This window comes from Apteryx mantelli, chromosome 2 (assembly GCF_036417845.1).
Source record: "Apteryx mantelli isolate bAptMan1 chromosome 2, bAptMan1.hap1, whole genome shotgun sequence".
Classification (NCBI taxonomy): domain Eukaryota; kingdom Metazoa; phylum Chordata; class Aves; order Apterygiformes; family Apterygidae; genus Apteryx; species Apteryx mantelli.
The window spans coordinates 130292916-130313642 of NC_089979.1; the positions used below are offsets into that span (position 1 = coordinate 130292916).

General features: G+C 36.2%; 1 protein-coding gene across 7 annotated transcripts in view; it reads left to right on the forward strand.

Moving 5' to 3' along the window:
• The window catches only part of ANKRD28 (ankyrin repeat domain 28), a 131234-nt gene that overhangs the window by 64860 nt on the left and 45647 nt on the right, over window positions 1-20727 (forward strand). For 5 of the 7 annotated variants that reach the window (XM_067291538.1, XM_013941409.2, XM_067291539.1 and 2 more), the window contains exons 3-6: window positions 3988-4066; window positions 15144-15214; window positions 17833-18033; window positions 18838-18925. In XM_067291538.1, coding sequence (XP_067147639.1) covers window positions 3988-4066; window positions 15144-15214; window positions 17833-18033; window positions 18838-18925 — 439 coding nt within the window. Of the gene's footprint in view, window positions 1-3987; window positions 4067-15143; window positions 15215-16290; window positions 16543-17832; window positions 18034-18837; window positions 18926-20727 lie in introns of those variants that run through there. The other 2 variants (XM_067291541.1, XM_067291543.1) reach the window with 2 other exon arrangements.

Sequence of the window (20727 nt, forward strand, 5' to 3'; positions counted from 1 at the left end):
TTGATCTCTGAAGTAGCCAGTGAAATGGCTAAAGCCTAACATTTAAGGTAAAATGAAACAAGGGAGGATTTGCTGCCTTTTTAGGCCTGGGTGAACAAGAGGGGAGTTATGAAAAAGCTCTTAGCACAATTGTCCTTGTCATCTTTATCCAGAGTTTGGCTTTAACAGGGTAAGAAGCCACCTTGTGGATTTCTTATGCTGTAATCCTTACAGAAACTCATATGTGGGTAAAATAATTTTTTGGGAGACTTGTGAAATGAAAATACTGCAGACAGAAGGAATATATGTTTTCATATAACAGAGGAGCATATAAATATGATTTTTTTTCCCTCCCATGCCACCCTTCGTGTGACATAAAACTGTCATTCTGAAAACTGATTCCTTAAGGACCCAGCCCTTTTATTCATTTTGTAGTTAGTTGGCAGCATTGACTAATCTCTAGAATTTGAAGTCTCTTATTAGGTATGTAAAAAATCTCTGCTGTTTCTACTGGAATATAATCACATTTACCTTGCACTTTTTTGTTAGTTCCTTTCCAAATTGGAAAATGAAGATAGCAAAACACTTACTTTTCTTTATTCTGCCTTTTAAAGACTGTCGTAATAATACTGCAGTATTTGGAATTAAATAGTACAAAAAATGTTAGATTTTTATATTTTGTGTAACAGGAACTTAAAAAAATTTACAAAACCCCTTAAATGACACTAAAAGAAGCATTACACAATATAAGCTTATCAAATTAAAGAAACATCACTAGGCCCAGTTGGGGACAGTGTTTATATTAGTATGATATCTCAATACTGCAAGGCCTTCTATTTGTAAAGTTGCTTATTAAAACTGAAAGCTTGATTAGTGTATTGCATGTTGATCAAATGATTACTCTTTTTTAATAGAAAGTAGTTGAGATCAGTATAGTAGTATTTTAGAAGCACTTAAAATGCAGAATTCTCTTAATTTTTTACATGGATTTCATGTTAAAACTCATTGATAAAATGGAAGACTTCAAACAGAATAAAACAGATTTTCTTTTAATGGAAGGCAAGGCTTATGCATACTGCTGAACGCTTGCTCAATGCAGAATTTCTGATTTTCTAATACGTTCTGAAAATAAAGTTTGGACTAAAACAAAAACTTTCTCGCAGACATGTTAGTTTAAAAAAAAAAAAAGTTTGGAAGCATCAAAAAGTGACAGCTATGAAACTGAAGAAACACCAGCGCCTCTGCCAAAGCACCCTTCTCATGCCAAGTATTTGCTGCCCTGGTGGAGACCGTGGGCTGGTTTGGGGCCTGCAGGAATAAGCCAGCGCTGGAGCTCCCCCGGGAGATGAGAAGCTGTGAGCGTCCCGGCAGAGCTGCCCTGATGCTGCAGCACAGGGAGGGCTCTCCCAGCCTTCTGCACCCCTACTGCTGCCGGGAGCCGGGAAACCCCGAGTTTCCAGCCTGTGCTCCCTGCTGCAGGGCTGGCAGTTCAGTTTCGAGTATTTTTGAACTGTCAGCCTTAGAGCAGCAAACCTGACGTTTTTGCATGACTGGAAACACGTAGCTTGGGAATACAGAGGCTCTCAAGTGAAAACACTTGCCTGTGTTTGAGCTGTTTTCATTTTTGTACGTTGGCAGTTTCAGGATGCTCAACAGTTTCCATTAGTTGAATTTGGAGTTTTGGGGGGAAATGGCTTGGATTTATCATAAATTTGGACCACTGATGTTTCAGGAAAAAATATTTGGGGTTCAGTGATTAGCTCTTTTAACCAAACAACTCCCTTTCCTCCCCCATTTTATTGGAAGATCTGTGATGGGTTACAGAACTAGCGTGACTTTTGTCACTGATGTGTTAAGAAAAACACCAAATGTGATGAAAATTTTGATAATACTTTGCCCTTCAAGTGGGGAGTGTGTTTTTTGCTCATGTTCTTGAAAGAACACTATCTCTGCAGCATAATTTATGCGGGACCCATCTTGCGTTCTCTAATTCTACAGTGAAGTTGCAGAGAATGTCACGATACTCATTTTCTCAGTGGAAAGGTCCGTGTTTCTCAACCTGTAGGTTATAGGCCCTTTGGCGTTATTGAAAAGGCTTAAATGAGGTTGCAGATTATTAGATAGCTGCAGTAGTTTAGCTCCTCTGGATCAGAGGAATGAAAACTACCTTTAAGTGCTGGCCACTGTTCATTTCCTTCAGCCTGAGGAATACGCTTAGAGCCTTGCTTTTTCCCTTGTGCTGCCTGTCAGTGTCTCCATTTTTATTTTTCCCCCATTTAGATTGTAAGCTTCGGAGCGCCAGGCGGCTGTCTTGTTTTGTCATAAGCTTTTAAAACTCAAATGACACAGGTTCTGACGAGTAATTTGTACTGCGAGGCACTTATAGGGTGTTAAAATAAGTAGTATTGATTCTTTATTCAGGGTACATTGCTGTCAGGTTTGTACTGCTCAATCTTTGATCACCTGTGAGTAATTGAAAAAATAAAGTTTGGAAACAATGATAATGTGGTGAATGTATAACTTGGACTTTTGGGGGGCAGGGATTATACAGTGAGTAAGGGGGTTTCTTTTTGCGGGGCAGAGTGGCTTTGCGTTTTTCTTTTTCTTTTTTCTTTCCTCCCCCCCCGCCCCCTCCCCCAATGGTCCAAGTTCTGAAAATGTCTCATTATATGTTTTATAAATGACTCCTTGAGTCTAACTCTGCCTTTGCTCTCAGATCTCTTCTGCTGTGAACTTGTAATTTTTTCCTGGTGTGCTGCAAGCTCTTTTGAAAGCTCCAGAACCTGAAGGTTTCTCTTTTGGAGGCACAAAATCAGAATTGCTTTTCAATATGCTTCAGTCTGATGGGAGCGCATATCTGAACTACTTTTGAAATTCAGAAAAACATCTGTGTAGTAGTGTTTTAATGGGGGCTTCCCTGAGTAAGGTTATTTTGGCAAGGGAGACTCTTCATGGTAGAATGTCAACTAAAATGTGTGTTAATTTTATCGCAGTTGTGACAACAGTGAAATTAATAGAAATGTCTTGTCACATGAAATTCCTTTGTGCTTATCTCCCTTCCCCCTTATGTTTGAAACTTTACTGAAAAGATTTAGCAATCTAAAAAAGGCTTAGGGCAGAACCCGGATGTTTCCTGATGGTCAGTTTTTCAAACTTTTCTGCAGCCTGCTCCTAAGAGCAAATTGGCTGATTTCTGTTGTTCATTTATTTCTTTTATTATTCACTATGATGTGAAAGTTGCGCTGCCTTATTTTTCTGTTTAAGCAGTAAACTGGTCCACAGAAGTTGCCACTGATCCTTAAAGTTTTGTGAAATATTTTGTTCCGGTCTTTCAAAAATGAATGTTATCTTCATCAATATATATCTTGTGTATGTCTAAGTTCATTTGTACCTTCAAAATCATATTAGATCAGCCTTAACTAATTGAAAGTGCTGGTTCTTACTTGCATCCCGTAGAGTGTTTTCTGCAAAATAAATTACATCTCTATGTTCTCTTTGCTCATCTACGGTAACGAAAGCAGTTGAAATTTGATTTTAATATTTTTACCTCTACTCCCTCCAGCTTCTTTTTAATTTTCTATTTTAAAATTTACTGTGGAAAATAACTCATAACTTTCTAAAGAAAATGCATATTGCACCAGTTGCTGCTTGATGCATCTTTTTTACTGTGTAGGATAGCATCAGTTCATGCCTTTGCAGACAAGTGAACGGTATTCCTAACTGATGGGCTAATCTGGAGATGCGATGAGCATCTGGCAGTATTTGTACGTCAGGAAAATGTGCTAGTTGACGTTAGAGGTGTAACTGTTGCTTAGGGAGAAGTTCACTTGTCTTGATAAATGTGGCTAACGTCTTTAGAGTAAGTATGTTTTCTAAAATATAAAATGTACATTATTTGGAAGATACATTTTTATGCAGCTTTTTATGCAGTTTTTTCATAACTCATGCAGAATGCTGAAACATACTTTTTATTTAAAATAAAACCTTTTTTCCCCCCTCTTACCACAGGATAATGAGAAAAGGACCCCTTTACATGCTGCTGCCTATCTGGGAGATGCAGAAATTATTGAACTACTTATTTTATCTGGTATGTTCTGTTCCTATTAATGGGAGAAAAAAAGCACCTCTATGCACATCCAAAGAAATATTTATGTACATCTTACTTTGTATAGTTTTTATTGAGTTATTTAATGTCCTCGGAATTGAAGTAAAGATGTTTATACTGAAAATCTGGTTTGCAGACTTATCGGTGTTTTAATAATGTGTGGTTTTCCTCTAAAATATTTTTCACAGAAAGCTTTCTCAATTAAAGCTATTTTTATATGTAGCTTGATCAGCTTTAGGCAGTTTAAAATTGCAGTTTAAAGGCATGATAGTGTATATGTTATAGGTAGACCTTACTAACATTGCTTTGGTACTGTTCTGAACTGGCTTTCAGAAAAATGATTAGTGAAGATAGAAAGTGGTATTCAAAGTTGATTGTATTTTTCTCAGTATCTTTTTCAGTTGGCTTAAATGCACAGAACATAATTGGGATCTGCTGAAAATTTTAAAATCACTTCTTCCCTCCCCCCCCCCCATTTATTTGTACCAAGACCAAGTACAAGTCCTGTAAAGCAGTTCATTTCAGTGTTTAAAACAAACAAAAAGCCCACCCACCTGCAACCAAAATCTGAAATCACAACTTCAGGGCTCAGATATTGAATAGATTTTCTTTGGCTTTGAACAAACCTACCCCTCAGGTAGCTCAAAGCTTAATTCATGATAGGGAACTGCTTTGAGGTTAAATAGCAGGACTAGACCTTGTAAACGTCCAGTAGAACTTCTTTAATCTTCCTTCTGCTTAATGGCATACATTACCCATGCAAAGATGGCTATTTTTCCCCCTCATTTCTATCTTTAATAACAAATTTTGCTTTAATGAAATATCACTGTTAAGATTGTAAGAGGCGCTTCCAAACTTTAACTGAAATGAAATTGCAAGACAGATTTCATTATAATGCTGTGATTTAATTTGTTTATAACTTAGCAAAATATGTTTTCATTTGAAATATTCCATGTTGAAAAATTTTTTAGGCCCTATAAGAAAAATTTCTTCAGAAGAGTGCAGCTATGTTCCTGACAAGGTGGGTCAGGAAAAGCATGCTATTTTTCCTTATCAAGAGAAAAAACAAAGTTTTGACTCTTGAGAAGCTATAATGACCCCTTTTGTCTGAAAAGGATTTTCAGATTTGGAAGGGATATTTCTTTTTGGGGGGGTTTTCACAGTGATAAAAATTTAGCGATTTGATAATCTTTGCAAAGTTGTAGTCATATGCTTCTGGGACTGCAGTTCCTGACTGCTTGGGGTGAACTGAGTCCAATTACCAGAACTGTGGTTGAGTCTTTTTCTCGCTCAGGCACAGGGCTTAGGAGAGTTATCCTTTTTGAGGTATCAATGAAAGAAGATCCTGATTGGGGGACGGTAGGGGAAAAAGGTTAGTCTTGCTATTTAGGCACACAGCCTGGGGACAAGAGTGTTTAAAAAAAATAAATAAATTGGAGAACAAAGGAGGGAGGCAAAGAACTGAGACGTCAGGACTGTACGAATAGTCCCAAGTTGAACAGTTGCGTGGAGGAGAGGATGTGGGGTGCTGCTGTGTCTGGAGATTGTTCAGGAAGCCTGGGAGGCATTGATATGTCACACAGTGAAACTTAGTAAAATAAAATCAAGATTTACCTATACAAAACAACATTTTAAACAATCACAAAATCAAAAGCTTTGAAAGCTATGTGTAGGAATGTATGGGCAATATCAGTCTAACTTCACTGTACTCTTGCGTTATGCTGTGGGTTTCACTTACATGTCCGTGTCCTTCTGTAGAAGCATTGCTTCATGAGTTGCACACGGAGGGACTGCTTGGGATGAATCAGGGTGGTACAGTGAAGGAGGCACAGATGCCAGTTGTTGATGCATTTGTAAATGAATGAAGGCAGGCATTGATTGCAGGATGAGAAAGGGATATCTGTATGTTAAAGCTGTTCAGTTTGAAAGGTTGTGTTGCACTCAGGCATTGATCTCTATATACTGGCTTGCAATCTATGATTTTATGCAAGCAGCTTAAGCCGGACTTTTTAAAAGCGGTCACCAATTCAGTCTTCATTTATAAATCCTGGATTTGAGATCTTGTAGTTTGTGAAGTGTGATCACTCACAGCTGTATCTGAAGTTCTGTGCCAGCTATTTCTCTGAGAAATCAGGTGTCTAGCTGTCTCAAAACAAAAATCTTGGGTTGTACATTTTAACTTCAATTTCTTAATTGACACAGATGTAACTGAGGTTAAGTTTATCATCATCTCCATTTCATAAAGATGTGGAACATTCATCTATTGTGATTCATCTGGAGATCAAATCTCTCCTTTGAGACAGAGATATATACTGTTATATTTTGTCATAATACATGAGCATAAAAGAACAAATGAAGAACATCTGTTACCACAGCAAGGTTTGAACAAAGTTTGCCATGTTGCAAGATCTCATTTTGAACAATGAGATGATGGTTTGTTAAATTAATAATACCTCCTTTATGCAGTAAATTTGCATGTAAAAATTGTCTGGCATATAATTGACCTATTGTAATGTATTTACACAAGGAATTGAATTAAGGTAGTACAGACCACTTGCATTGGGTTCCTTTCAGAAATGTATTTTGGATCATAAATTACTAGTACAATAACTTTATAGCACCTTACGATAATTAAGAGACCCACATTGCATGTTCTGAAGATATAACTGTTTCAACCTACTTGCACACTTCTGTAGAAGAAGCTTTTTCAGTCTTACAAGCGTATTTATTTAGTTTTTAAATATTTGAGTGAGTTATTCACCCACCAAACTTCATGGTTGCTCTGTGATCTCTCATTATGTTTTTTCACCTGGGCAAGGGGCTTGAAGATGTCGGTTTGGATGCAGGCTGCAAACGGGGAAGCAAATTGCTTCAGCAACTCTAGTTTGGGGCTCAACATCTACATTGCTTGAGGGGCTTTTTTGGTTTGGGTTTGGTTTGGTTTTGGGTTTGGTTTTTTTGTTAATCTAAAACTTTTTACTAGTTTACTTATCAACTTCTCTCCTGAGGATTTGAACGTTTTGCTAGCAAATTCTTATACCCCTATAGTCTGTGGAAGTGTGAATACTCAAGCATCCCTCCCCTTTAGATTGTAGCTAGATAAGCAAATTGAATCCTAAATTTGTTAGGTAAGGAGACTTACAGTAAATAAATAAGAGTTGTAAAGCTGGTTGTTTCTAGTCTACAGAGTGATGGGAAAAAATTACATTTTAGTCACTTCCGAATCATAATTGTAGAAGTATTTTCTTTTTCATGTTACTCTTTATAGAGTCATTGCATCTATCAAAATTGCATGTTTACAATGTTTGTACAACTGATGCATAAATACAAAACCTGATGCATAAATACATGATTGCATAATTGCACTGAATTTAGTTATGTAAATGCTTAATGACAAACTACTGAGTAGTATAAAGTAACCTGACTTAAACTCTTAGTTAACTGAGTGTTAACTAAGTTAGCATTCAGTTATCTGAAAGTTAAATTAATCCAACTCTTTGTCCTTTCAAAGAAGTCCTGGTAAGGAAAGTATGAAATTCTTCTTTCAGTTAAGTCCCTCAAATGAACTGTTGTAGAGAGTCTTGTAGCTTTTTAAAGACCATTGTTCCAGTTTGTCCTTGAGTACTGGAATTTCGAATCCTTACTTGTGGTTTTACTTTTCTGTATTTGATACAGTGAGTTATATTTTATGCAATTAATGTTACATGATATGAGTAGTATCCTACATTTTCTTCTTAATGCCATCAGAGTCTATTCTGCAGGCAACTGACATGTGAGGAACAGGACAGATTAGTGTGATCCCAGATTATATTCTGCTGACTAGTAACTTTTTTCATGTGTTTTCTTTAAAATATCATACAGACTATATCATTAGTACCTTGACTGAACTCAACACACTTCATGAAAATAAGCATGTGAATAACCTGCTGTTTTCTTTTCAATAGATTTAGTTACCATAATGCATTGACAGGTAAATACCAACAACATGTTTTCATTTGTTTAACCCCAGATATCTTTTATATGTTATGTTAATTTGTATTTTGAATCAGATGAGATCCATGCAGTCAAAACTGATTTTCACTGCATGGAGTTCAGCATACATGAGTGTGTGGTCAAACGCAACGCAGTTAAAGGTTTGGCAGCCTAGGAGTGTTTACTGTGCTTTCCTCTAGGTCAGCTGGAAAATGCAACAATCATGTAGATGCTGGAAAGCTATCATTACAATAACAACAAGATAGATTTTGGAGGATATTAAAAACCCTGCATCATCATCCTACTCAAATAAACTTTTATTCTTTCTTTTAATTTTGAAGCCATGCAAGCACTGGAAGTCCCTGCAATAACAGTCATGCAGTTCAGCTGTTAAAAGGCTTTCACTGTAAAAATATAGGAGGAATTGCTGGGCTAGAAAATGTACCGAAATGCAAGGGGGTTTCACAGGGGATCCTTTTACACAGATTCTATCTTACAAGCCACTTGCTCTGCTGTTAGCAATAATGTTAGCTGCCTGCCATCTTCTGTTTGCACCTGTCTTAACTTCCCTCTGGCAGCAGGAACAGTCAGTTGCTGGGAAGAAAGTAGTTAACACACTCTTTAACCTTTTTTTTTTTTGAGAAAGAGAGAAGGAGGAAAAACAAGACTGACTTATGAAAATGTAGACAAGTTCATTAGCTCAACATTCTGATAAACTCCCGTTATTCTCTGAAATACGGAGTTCTGGGAGGGAGTGGATCTAGTAGACATGGCAAAAACTGTTCAGTTCTGACAGGAAATTGACTTTTTATTTTTACCTGGCAGTGAAGTATTAGAGGATAGACTTGCCTTAGTTGTGTGGGGTTCCCCTGCCCACCCCCCCCTTTTATAGTAAGCATATATCTGAGTTTTCTTTAATTAAAAAAAAAATTGTACTGACAGGACAACATTGTATTTACTCTATCTCACAGAAGCAACATTATGATTGATCAAAAGATGCCCCAGTCTTCTCCCTCTGATTGTTTTGCCATTCTGTAGATCCTCTACTACAACTTTAGTTTCTAAACACTGGGAAGCTTCCCCTTAATAAAGTCATATTCATTATTATTGCAGCAATAACTTTCCAAGTTTCCAATTTTTCAAGGGGAAGTTAAGCTCAGTTTCTATTGCCAATTGCTCCAATTCGTACTTGATCTTTTTACTTTACAAACTTTTTCTGTATCTCCTCTTGAATTTTTACTTATTTTTCTATCTAAGAAAGAGTTTTTTTCTTCTCTATTCATTCCACTGCATAGTCTGAGAATTTCTGCCTGCCACCTTAAGTATTTACAGGGCCTTCCTCTCTGGGTAAAAATCGATCATTTTAAAGGGGAAAAATTTCCTAAGCTAAAACTAGCCCTTAGGAAAATCATTAAATAGAATCCAATTACAGTATGAACTGTTGATTTTCCTAAACGATTTATACTGAGGTTCTTCCTAATTTCTGCAAAGATCATTCCTGAAAGTATTTTAACATACTGATCATTAGTAGGCAAAGTTTAGATTTCATTTTAAAAAGCTAACAACAACAAAAACCTCATTTACGTTTTTTACTCTTAAGTAAACAAACTTTCAGGCTTTCAAATACTGAATATAAGTGTCTGTATTGTATGACTGAAACCACCTTTGCTTTATTTGCTTATACTGCAATATTGTACAATCCCTAGCACATCTTGTGCAATAATAAAGGAAAATTCTGTCCCTGACAACCTAAAAACGCAGACTACAAACAGAGCAGTGGCAAGCAATTCAACACTTCAAATTAGTACTGTGAGTAAAGATGGAAATGTCTCATTGGTTCCATTGTATTTCTTGTCTAAATCTGTTTCCAGCTAGTGATGTATAAATCATGTGAGGGTTAAATAAATTAATCTTCTAAGGGAGTGTACAAGTTAGAAGGATTCTGGTGTAGACTATCTCAGGAAGAGAGGATCATAGCAAAAAGATGACAAAAAGATGATGTGATGAATTACAGCTACATACAGCTTTGTGACACTTGAGGGATGAAGAAAGAGGTGCGTGGCTGTTTCTTGCAGCATTTCCTGCTCAGGCCCTCATTGCATCTCTTGAAGGGCAGAAGGGACGAGATGCTAGCCCTTACTCAAATGTAAGGGTAATGAGATTGGGAAAGTAGCAACTGGATTGCAGAAGCATTTGTCCAGGTGTTGGAGGCTGATGGCATTTAAATGTGCAACTGCCAGATATGGACTGATCTAATTAAAGATTCCAGGATCATACTATAAATCAGTGCATGTAGCCAGTTGGAGAATGTGTCTCAGGGAAAATAAATTTTCTAAAAAGCAAGCACAGCTGGGTTTCAGTAGCCGCTGTGCTAGACTTATTAAATAGAACGTTTCTTCTAACTGTTAATTTTATATATGCAACTTTGTAAAATGTGATTTAAGATTGAAGGAGGTGAGGAAGGAAGAAAATTTGTAACACTTCCCATTTTGCAGAGGAAAACATTCTGGTTTCAGGTTTGCCTAGATGGGCAAACTTACTAGGTTGTGCTAGCAGAGCTGGTGATGAAGAAAGACCTTGGTTAATATTTCAGTTGAAGAGTGCACCAAGATAGAAAAGTAGTTTGGCTAATGCTTGTAACATGCCATTTTGGGAAGTATCATCTACATAATTAATTTTTATGTTCAAGCAAAGATGATGGTTATTTGTGTCTAGTATTGGAGGTAGTCTTCTACAAGCTCTGCAGGATTAGAAGAATACAAGAAATTTCACCCTAAGTAAATGTAAAATATTTGAGCAGTTTAAACAAATGTATCAACTGTTAAGGAAGGACGATAATAGGTCCTCGGAAGAGGTTAAAATAGCATTAACAGGTTTAAATGCTGAAGGAAGATCCTGCCTAGTCAATGACATTAAAAGTCATGCTTCTCTGAAGTTTTAAGGCCAAGTCTACTGAGAACTGGAAGACCAGTCTTTTCTTAACATAATTTGAATTACGCTGCCCCTTGCTATGAAAGAGTAAAGTGCTGCACAGCTTGTGTTTGAACGCGTTCAGAAGGTGAGAACCACTGTGGTTAACACTGCGGCAGGTACAGCTTCACAGGGATCATCTTGCATCAGTGGTGTTATCTATGCATGCATGTATTCAAATCATCTCTAAGCAAATTGCAGAATGCAAAAGATATTCAGCAAAGGTGTAATATATTTTCTAAAATCTCTTTTCAAAGATCTGGGATAGAGCTTTATGCTGTCAAGGTTGTAAAATTCAGCAGTGTTGCAGGATATCAGTGTGCTAGTTTTGAGGGAGCTTCATGTCTCATGGGGAGCATCTAAAGGGGGAGGGAGGGACTGGAACATTTTCCCAAGATCATGTGCTAAGGAGTAAAGAACAGCCCAGTGGGGGGCAATGTCCTCAGATACAAGACTGGAGAAGCTGTTCTGTGAAATTTAAATTGTTCCTGGCAGCATGTCTGTTTGGAGAAATTTAAGGGCGAAAGTATCTTTCATGTTTGTTTCAGATATTCTTTTGTTTAATGTATCTAGAGCTGCAGATCTGATCCGCACAGCCTTCCTACATTAATAGTGCCTAAGTAATTTTTTCATAGTTGGTTTGTTCCAATTACCACTTTAAAATTGTGCGCTTTGATCTAACAACTTTGGAACTCATCTAAGAGTTGTTTGCTGCCAGTGTGAAAAAGCAAACTTGGTAATTTTTTCTTATGTAGGTCAGTCTGAGATTTAGATCTCTTGTTAAAAATCAGCTTTTTTCCCCCTTTTTTCCAGAGAATTTATGAGTGTTTTGTGTATTTGAAAAGAAGGTATTTTAGAGTCTAGATATTAGATTTCTTTGGTACATATGGGCTGTCCTGCACCTAGGATTTCTTATTTCTTTGTTGGGTGGAAGATCACTTGTGGAGGTGGAGTGTGGGGATATTTTGTTTATTTTTTTGGGGGGGTGTTTTGTTGGGGGTTTTTTGTTCATTTTTTTCAGCATCAGAACTTTTTGAGAGGGCCATGTTACTTTAAGTATTGCTTCAGATTTCTTTAGGAGATTCTGGTAAGAAATAAACCCATAATTATCCAAAGAAACAAGACACTTTCAGATATTATTTTCCTTTAGTCCTAGCAAATTTGCTTAACTTACCACTGGAGAACCTCTTTTACAGTATCTTTTTGTATTTATTTGTAGTCTCTTCTGATGCGATTTTAGAGTTTGTGTTGCAGAAGAAGTTCCAGAAAGTGAAGTGAATGACTTAGCTGAACCCATAAACACAGCTTGATCTCTGAGCATGTTCTCCCTGGGACTTTGGTAACTGCCCCTTTCTTGGAATGGAAAAGTGCCTTTCTCCCACTTGCTGGGTGTGCTGGTACTCCTGCCTCAGCCTTGGTCACCAGGTGCATCTGACTTGACCTCAAGTGTTGCATATGTGTTTTCTTAAGGAGAATCACAATGATGGTTAGTGACCAAGTAACTCTTTTAAATCGGAATAGTACTTTGCTTTAAAATGCTGTAAAGAAATTTGTATCCTAAAACTAATAGAATATGTGTGTCTAGCTCTTCCATTAGACTTTTTCTTGTCTGCATCCAGAAGGCATTAAATCTCCTCCTAGGAGCCTCTCTGAGAAACTGAACTTTGTCAAGTGCCTGCTACTTCTCTTCTACATATTCTAGTGTTATGATTTCTGTTATTCTCTGCTGGTATTATTTATTTTTTAATCAGATTTCACTTTGTGTGTTTGAGTCAACTGAAGAGCATGAGACGTATCTTGCTGATATTTTATTGCATTTCTTACCTTTTTGCATATTGGAATAATTTTTATTTATTTTTCTAATATAAGTTTAATCTGTTTTTTTCTTATTTTCCTGTGAGCTTTTTACTTCACACTTCTTTTTATTCACCGTGACGTCTTTTGCTCTATTTTTTGTTCATTCCAGAGCTAAGTGTGTTGAAGTCTTAGAGTCCCCTCTGTTCTTCTTTGTTATCCAGATGATACTAGAAAGTTGGTCATATGCTTCTGGAGCTAAAAGCAAGCTTGTTCTTTGTTTCTTGTTTACAAATGCTCACTTCTTTTCTTGCTGATATCCTAGTTATGTGGATTATCTCACCAAGTCTGTCAACTAAATCATATTCTTGATTTTTATTGACCTAATATGCTTTGGTTTCCAGAAAGCTTGTGTTATGCAAGTATCCCTAGATGTTCAATTGTTCCCAGCACAGGCCCTTCCCTACTATAGAAATCTTGATCTTATTTAGAGCTTTATATGCTTCTACAGTCCAAATGATGTATGGTAAATAAGCCAGAGACAGCTCCCTGTCAAGGCAGTGATACTGCCTGATCAGTTTATTTGCATTTTGGGGGTTAGTTCTAAGGACTGCTAATGGCAATAAATCACTTTTTTTTAGTTTGGTTAGGGCTTCTTCCTTTTTTCTTATTTAATTTTCCTTTTTTTCTGGGTGCCTGCTGTTTTGTTCATTTACTGTACTATCTTTTCTAATTTGCAAATGTGGCATACCACTTATGGACTGCTACCAAAGGGATATGAGAGAGGCTTTGGATAATAGCACCTTTCTATTGCTAGAAGTAGAAATTGATTAGACTCTGACGGTCCTCGTTTCTTGGTTGTTGGCTGTAGATGCAAAGTCTAGTTGACCATCATTTGGCTCTTGCTTTTGTCCGCTAAAAACAAGGCATGGTTAAAAATAATGTGGAAGACAACAAAAATAACTACAGATGTGTATGTCTGATGCATCATATATGCTTATATTTTTAATTACTGATTACACTCAGGTTATTGCCTGTTGGGAAAGATCACCAAAAATTGCAAGACAATTCTAGTGACATTTAGAAACTCTTTTCGCTTGAGCTCTGTCTAAGGAAGACTGCAGCACATGTGTGTGTGTTCTGTAGCTGCGCAGGATTTCTTGTTGGAACTTTCCAATAAATATTGGTTTTCAGTTAAATGAAAATTTTCACTAATAAGCAAAGGAGGGAGTTTACTGTGATTGGAATATAACCAGGGCAAGGTTACTGTTGAGAGGTGGTATCCTTTATTAGACTTCCATAACACCTAAAACAGAGGTTATAGAAAATATTCAAATGGAAGCTATGTAACATAACATTTTGTCTAATAAGCAATCACATCTCTAAATTCTGTCTTGTGGAAGAAAAACATTAGATTTCAAATAAAAATGGATAAATTTTCAATTTAAGATGTATAAAAACCTAAAAGGTTATTTTTATATATTATATACTTTTTAATATAATTGTGTATATTCTCTCTTTCTCTCTTTGTGTGTGTGTATACATAAACATAGTATATTAAAAATTCATGAAGCTTTTTCTCGTTTGTTGAAGTTCACTGGGAGATGGGAGGTAGTTCAGTTGCTTTCTTTGGAAAAAACATCCCCAAATTCTTCTTTCCTTTTATTATTAAGAAAAAAAAATTAAACCCAGGCTTGTGTCTCTTACAAATGTTTGTGTAGCTTCCTTCCTTGCGAAGGAGGGCTGTTTCTCAGGTGTCCTTTTAGTAGCAGGGAGGCGCAGTTGCTGCAGTTGAGCTGTTGAAGGGGGGGATGGGAGATGCTGATGTGGACTAAGAGACATGGTGGACTAGGGGAACTCTGTTCCCAAATTCCCTCGGTAGAAGAAAAAGCAGCTCCCTATATATATTTAGGCAGCAAAGTGACCCATCACAAGGAAACTGGAGGCCTGGGGAATAAATGTAGTCTCTTTCTCTGTTTTAATGGAAAATCCCAGCTATAACAGGAAAGTTGGAGAAGTTTTTGTTGCTGAATGAAGGCAAGGAGTTGTTTGTTCTTATCCAGCAGTTCTTTTATGTGCACTTGGAAATGCAGATTACCTAGTGTAAAAAGATGAGTACACTTTGGAAGAGTATTACAGCTGCAATGATAAGAGTTTTCTTAGAGGGTGGATTTCAGTTAGAAAAGAATCCATTGCCATTTTTGGCATTATGCTGTATTAATAAGCCTAGAATAATTTTCTAATACTTCTGTCCCTGTACTTCAGAATATTTAGTTTTTTTTCTGTGAATATATTGTCAATTTCTCTTTATTTTTTGTTACAGGAGCTAGAGTTAATGCCAAAGACAGCAAATGGTTGACTCCTTTACACAGAGCTGTGGCATCTTGTAGCGAGGTATGTCTTTTGGGTTTGGGTTTTTTTTTTCCTGACAGTTTCATGTTAAAATAAGACATATCAAATTACCTTCCATTCTTTGTTCAGTTTTTGCAAAGTGAAACTACTCCAAATGTTTGGGATTGCAGCACACTTGCAACAGTTTGTTTAACTAAATACAAATGTCTAATTATATAAGTATAGAACATATTGAGGGTATATATCATATGTCTGAGTAGGAAGAAATGGGGAAAATGCTAAACTTGCAGTTCTCTGCTTTGCTGTCTGCTCAAATGACATTTCCCTAACAGTGAAGCTCCTACATTCAGTATTCTGAGGTCTGTTATACTTTTCTGAAGGTAATCGGAATAGTTCAGCATGGAGAAACTAGAGATGCAGCAGGGTTTAACATGGCTTTTGCAGCATAATCTTTGAATTTTTTCACTTTTTATAGGCTTGTCCCTTCAAGCATTGAAGAAATAAACAATCCTATAAGGGTCATAAGCATCTTTATTAAAGAGCACTGTAAAGATCCTAATTTGCACTTCCTAGTAATGAAAATTTTAAAAGTTATAAATGAAATATGTAAAATAATGTTTTTGAAGATTACCAATAATGTAATTATAAGAATGTAGTAATAACAGATGAGTTTGTCATAGCTCCTGTATCACTGATGTCTTAATCAGAATTCTAAATGCCTAGAGAAGTTCAAAACAAACACAGAAATGCTGAGCTCGTTATGTGGAAGAGTTTATGCAAACAGTGTGACTCAAAAATAAGGGATTTTTAGAGATTCTGTGTAAGTTTGTGTGGGGGAGATGAAATTGAATAGTGTGGTTTTGGCAAGCATTGAGCTTCAAGCATTCAATCCACAAACTCTTTCTAAACAACCTCGTTTTAGTTTTTTCCTTTGAATTCTCTGGGCACATTGTATTATTTTGCCAGTAGCATTAGTAGCGAGTGATGTGGAGATCGTGTTATTCAAAAAGGTGTTTGAGAACAAATCTCCAAGGTTGCTTTATTCCCAAATACCATTTGTTCTTTTTGAGGTATTTCAGGCTGCTCCCGTGGTAGCTGACTGAAGCACCAAACTCTGTTCTCCTGAGCCCTGGGACAGTGCAAGTTCCTTGAAACAGTAGGGCTTGCAGAGAAGAGGGCTGCAGGCAAAATGCACTTCAGTGATAACAACTTCAAGAAATGTATCCATGGCTGTGTGTGTGTGGTGTTGTTGTTTTTTTTTTTAATGTGGAATATTCTAAACAAAATGCAAACAAAACATGCAAAACAATCAAGATATTGTCCTAAAAGCAATGATAAGAGCTTGCCAGAATTTTCTATTTCTAAACATGGTAAGTCATTGGAGGCCATACAGGGAGATAGAGAGATGGTTGGTGTGAGTAGGTACTGTTTTGCTGGTGACAGACATGCACTGGTTTAGGCTTTAGATGAAAAAGCTATAACAAAAAGACTCTTGATAATGGTTTCAGTATAACATATCTGGACTTACCCTTGAAGCAAGGACAATCACAATCAGACAAGGACATTGGATGATGCAAATAATTGGAATTATGGATTTTGCTCTCCTTTGTTCTTTGTATTTGTGTGCCTGGTGTATGTTGCAAAAACAAAATAAAAATCCTAAGCAGATTCACTTTTTTTTTTTTTAATTCATTTAGTGCATATACATAGAAGAATATAAGATAAATTATTTTTTATAGTAATACTACAGTGTCTCCTTCTACAAATGAAATAATAGCTCTTCTGAAGCTTTCTTGTTCTAATGGTGGTTTTCCTAATGTTTGGTTCAAAAAAAGCCAAAATTTCAAAATATTGATTAGACTTTAAAGTATTAAATCTACTTAGGTTTCTCAGAGAATAGAAACTTTCATTTCTCATTTAAATCACAAGTTAATGAGGAAGCATTTTCATTTTTATGTTTTTCTTTTTTTTGTTTTTTAAAGAAGAAATTTATCAGTATTTTTATTATAGTTTCTTGCAATAAATGTAATTCAGTGTTATTTAACATTCTGCTTGTGACTGAGAGTAATGCCTAGCTCTTGTACCACAGTGCAATTTGAGATTTCCAGTAACTACTTGTGTGTTAAAAGTGCCAACAATTTATTTTTGTGCTCAGTTTTTGAGCTGGAAGTTGCGCAGTAGCACTTTATGCTACTGTGGCTCTATAAATTTACATTTAATAAGTTATCCATGCCTTTTTGCCATTTCTAGGCTTTGACAGTGTTTAAAAAAAAAAAAAAGGTGCCTGACAAATTGATGAAAATGTCCTGTAAGTTGAAAGTGCCTCACTAATCCATAGCAATGGAGGAAATCCCAAGGAGCTTCATGGAGCTTTGTGAATGAGGTGTAATGACAAAACAACTTGCCGGTCTGTTCAAGGAACTTGAAACAAGACCTGGAAGTGGTTGGTTCATTTGAATCCTGCAGGGAGTGTATTGCTTATGTCCTTGAGAACATCCCCAAGTCTGGGTTTATCATAAACTACAAATCTTAAAACATGAGAATATGGTTTAAAAAAGTAAAAATTAGTTAAATTCTGATATACTGTACATGGATTTAAGGCATACATAGCATTTCAAATCTTTACTGAAGTAGCTTGTTCTTTTTGTAAATGTTTTCAGGATGCTGTTCAGGTGTTGTTAAAGCATTCAGCGGATGTCAATGCTCGTGATAAAAACTGGCAGACACCCCTACATATAGCAGCTGCAAATAAAGCTGTGAAATGTGCTGAAGCTTTGGTGCCTCTCCTAAGTAATGTAAATGTGTCTGATCGAGCAGGTAGAACTGCATTACATCATGCAGCCTTCAGTGGACATGTTGAGGTATGTGTTATTTTCCTTAGCTTGTTTCCTAGTCATCTTTCTGTCCACCACATTTCTAATGTTTGGTTTCTCAGTTGAAAATCATGTTGGCGTCCCTCCCACCCACCAAAGAAAACAAACCAAACCTCTATTTCATGTTTGAATTTTTCTTTTGTATGCATCTGTGTATAGTTTGATAGCAGAAAATACACAATACGGCATTTAGTTGGAAGGTTATTACAGTGTTCATCTTTTGTGACAGACATATTTGCCTGAGTTAGCTGGAGTTCAGACTAGTAAGAGATAAATTTAAAACCGATTAAGCAGGGTATTTTTCTATTCAGTAGTTAGCAAGCTTATGGAATTTGTGTTGCCATTGAAAGTGGAGGAAATGCATATAATAAGCTATAATTCACTAGTTATCAAACTCCTGAAAAGTAAACCCTGAGAAGTTCCCATTCTCATTGTAATTGTTTATATATATATAATTGGAGACAAATTGGCAGTTGGCTTGCTTTTCCTGATTGCCTTTAGTGCATCCCTTAGTAAAAGCCTGATCATCTTAAATATTCCACAGCTTTGCCATATTTTAACTTAGAAATGTTTTTGTTAGCTTGGAGTTTTGTATTTATTAGTCACTTCATTATTGCTACCAGTGTGGACAGCTAATTTATTTAAACATATAGAATATTCAAAACCAGAGTAAATATAAGTGTTTTCAAAGGGTTTAAATATATTTGTTTTCTCCTGTGTGATTTTCTTTGTGTAACTTTAAACTGTTTTTCATTATGAATAGAGGATTGTTTTTCTTTCCTTTTAACTCAGATGGTCAGCTTATTGTTGTCTAGAGGGGCCAATATTAATGCATTTGACAAGAAAGACAGACGAGCTATACATTGGGCAGCCTATATGGGTATGTACATATTTGCAGTTGATTATTATTGTGGTAGTGGAAAAAAAATCACCTAATTATTATTGGTTTTATGCCTTTCTAAGAAAAAAATTTACATTATAAGTATTGAGGTTATCTGTGTATCTGCCAGAAAACCATTAGTGGTGTACTTCAGATTGCCTTGTTAATGTGTTTTTGTGGTGGGAAAATCAGTGTGTTAATTTGCTTGAAAAAGAAAAGTCAAAGAATTTTATTCTTTAAAAAGAAAAAACATGTTCCTAGCTCAGCAGAAGTCTAATTGTAGCTGAAAACTTTTGCAGTAAAGCTAAATGACTCCTGGGAGAGCTGAGTGAAGAGAAAGCAGCCAATTAATACAAGGGGCACCTCAATTAAGAGGATGGTTATGCCAGCCTGGGGGACTGTATTTTAACAAAAAGATGTATAAATTCTAAAACTTCAAATTCTTGCCTTGCCATTTGTATTCAGGAGCTAATAGTTGTTTTTCACACGGTATTGATCGATGCACTGGCAATACTGTCAGAATAATGTACGTACTTAGATGCCTTTTATGTCAAACGTTCATTATATTAAGTAGTAGGAATTGTTTTCCTCAGCATAGCTGTACCAAAAAATAACCTTTGTATCCCAAGCCTCACTGAAAATAGAAACAGAGCACTGCAAGGTGAATCACAGAAAATGTGGATTAAGAGTTCTAGTTGGGCACTGACAAAGACTTCCTCGCTTTGGCTGATAATCCATTTTGTTTCTAAGTAATTCACATGCAGCTGCTGATTACATTTATCACTGCAGAATGTGTTGTACCTGTTCAGAAGTCAAACTTTTCATAATGCCTTTTTTAACTCTGGCATCTGTGTGCTTACAAGATATTCTATATTATCATAAAATACTGTTAATTCCTAGAACATGGCACAGTTGCCTCTGTTTTTAAAAATCCTTCCTCCTCTGGTCTGGGTGTAAAGAATTAGTGGTGGTGGCCTGAATTCTAAACAACAGCAGGGTATGTACCTTCAGAAAATGTCTAAAAATGCACTTCAACATGTGCAATAGGTATTATAAATCAGCAGTGAGCAACTAAGTTTCGATACCAATTTTGGAAAAAAGCCAGTTGAGACGATTCCATTGTCTAGATTATTATTCAGAACTGTAGCTTCCTGCTTCATGGTTTTATCCAGCCAAAGAGAGAAGAATAAAAATTGTAACATCAGCATTGTAAGAGTCTGCATGCCTGGGAATTTCTTCTAAGACAAAACGTGGAACAAGGACCTGACTGTGATTTGTTGTTCCTGCTGTGTTTTGAGGATCTACGTTTACTTTGCTTATGACATCCTAAATGTAAAACTCTCTGGAAAGTACATAGCTATAGGCTTAAGATACCATTTTATGGAACGGCGTTTAGGAAAAGAATGTGGTCCTATTCTTCACAGCAACTTCTTGTACAGATGGTCTAAAGAAGTGAACGTTTTGTTGAAGTTGTCATTAACAGAGAAATACTTTTTGGAAGTGAAAGCCTTTAGTTGTGACTTAAAAGGGGAACACCCGGAATTTCTGAAACATTAACTTAATGCATGAGGCAAATAATTTCCATACTGAAACTTCCCTGAGTAGAGCAAACTAATTTTACTCTATCTGGTATCAAACCAAAAGATTAATAACCTATAAACTAAGGGAGTACTTGAATTCCTTACATGGACCTTAAGCATAGAAAAGCAATTTCTGTACTAACTTTAAAGATACTATTCTTAAATTATGATTACTTCAAGCAGAGGTTGGAAAAGAAGAAAAATGTATCCTTACTCATTTTT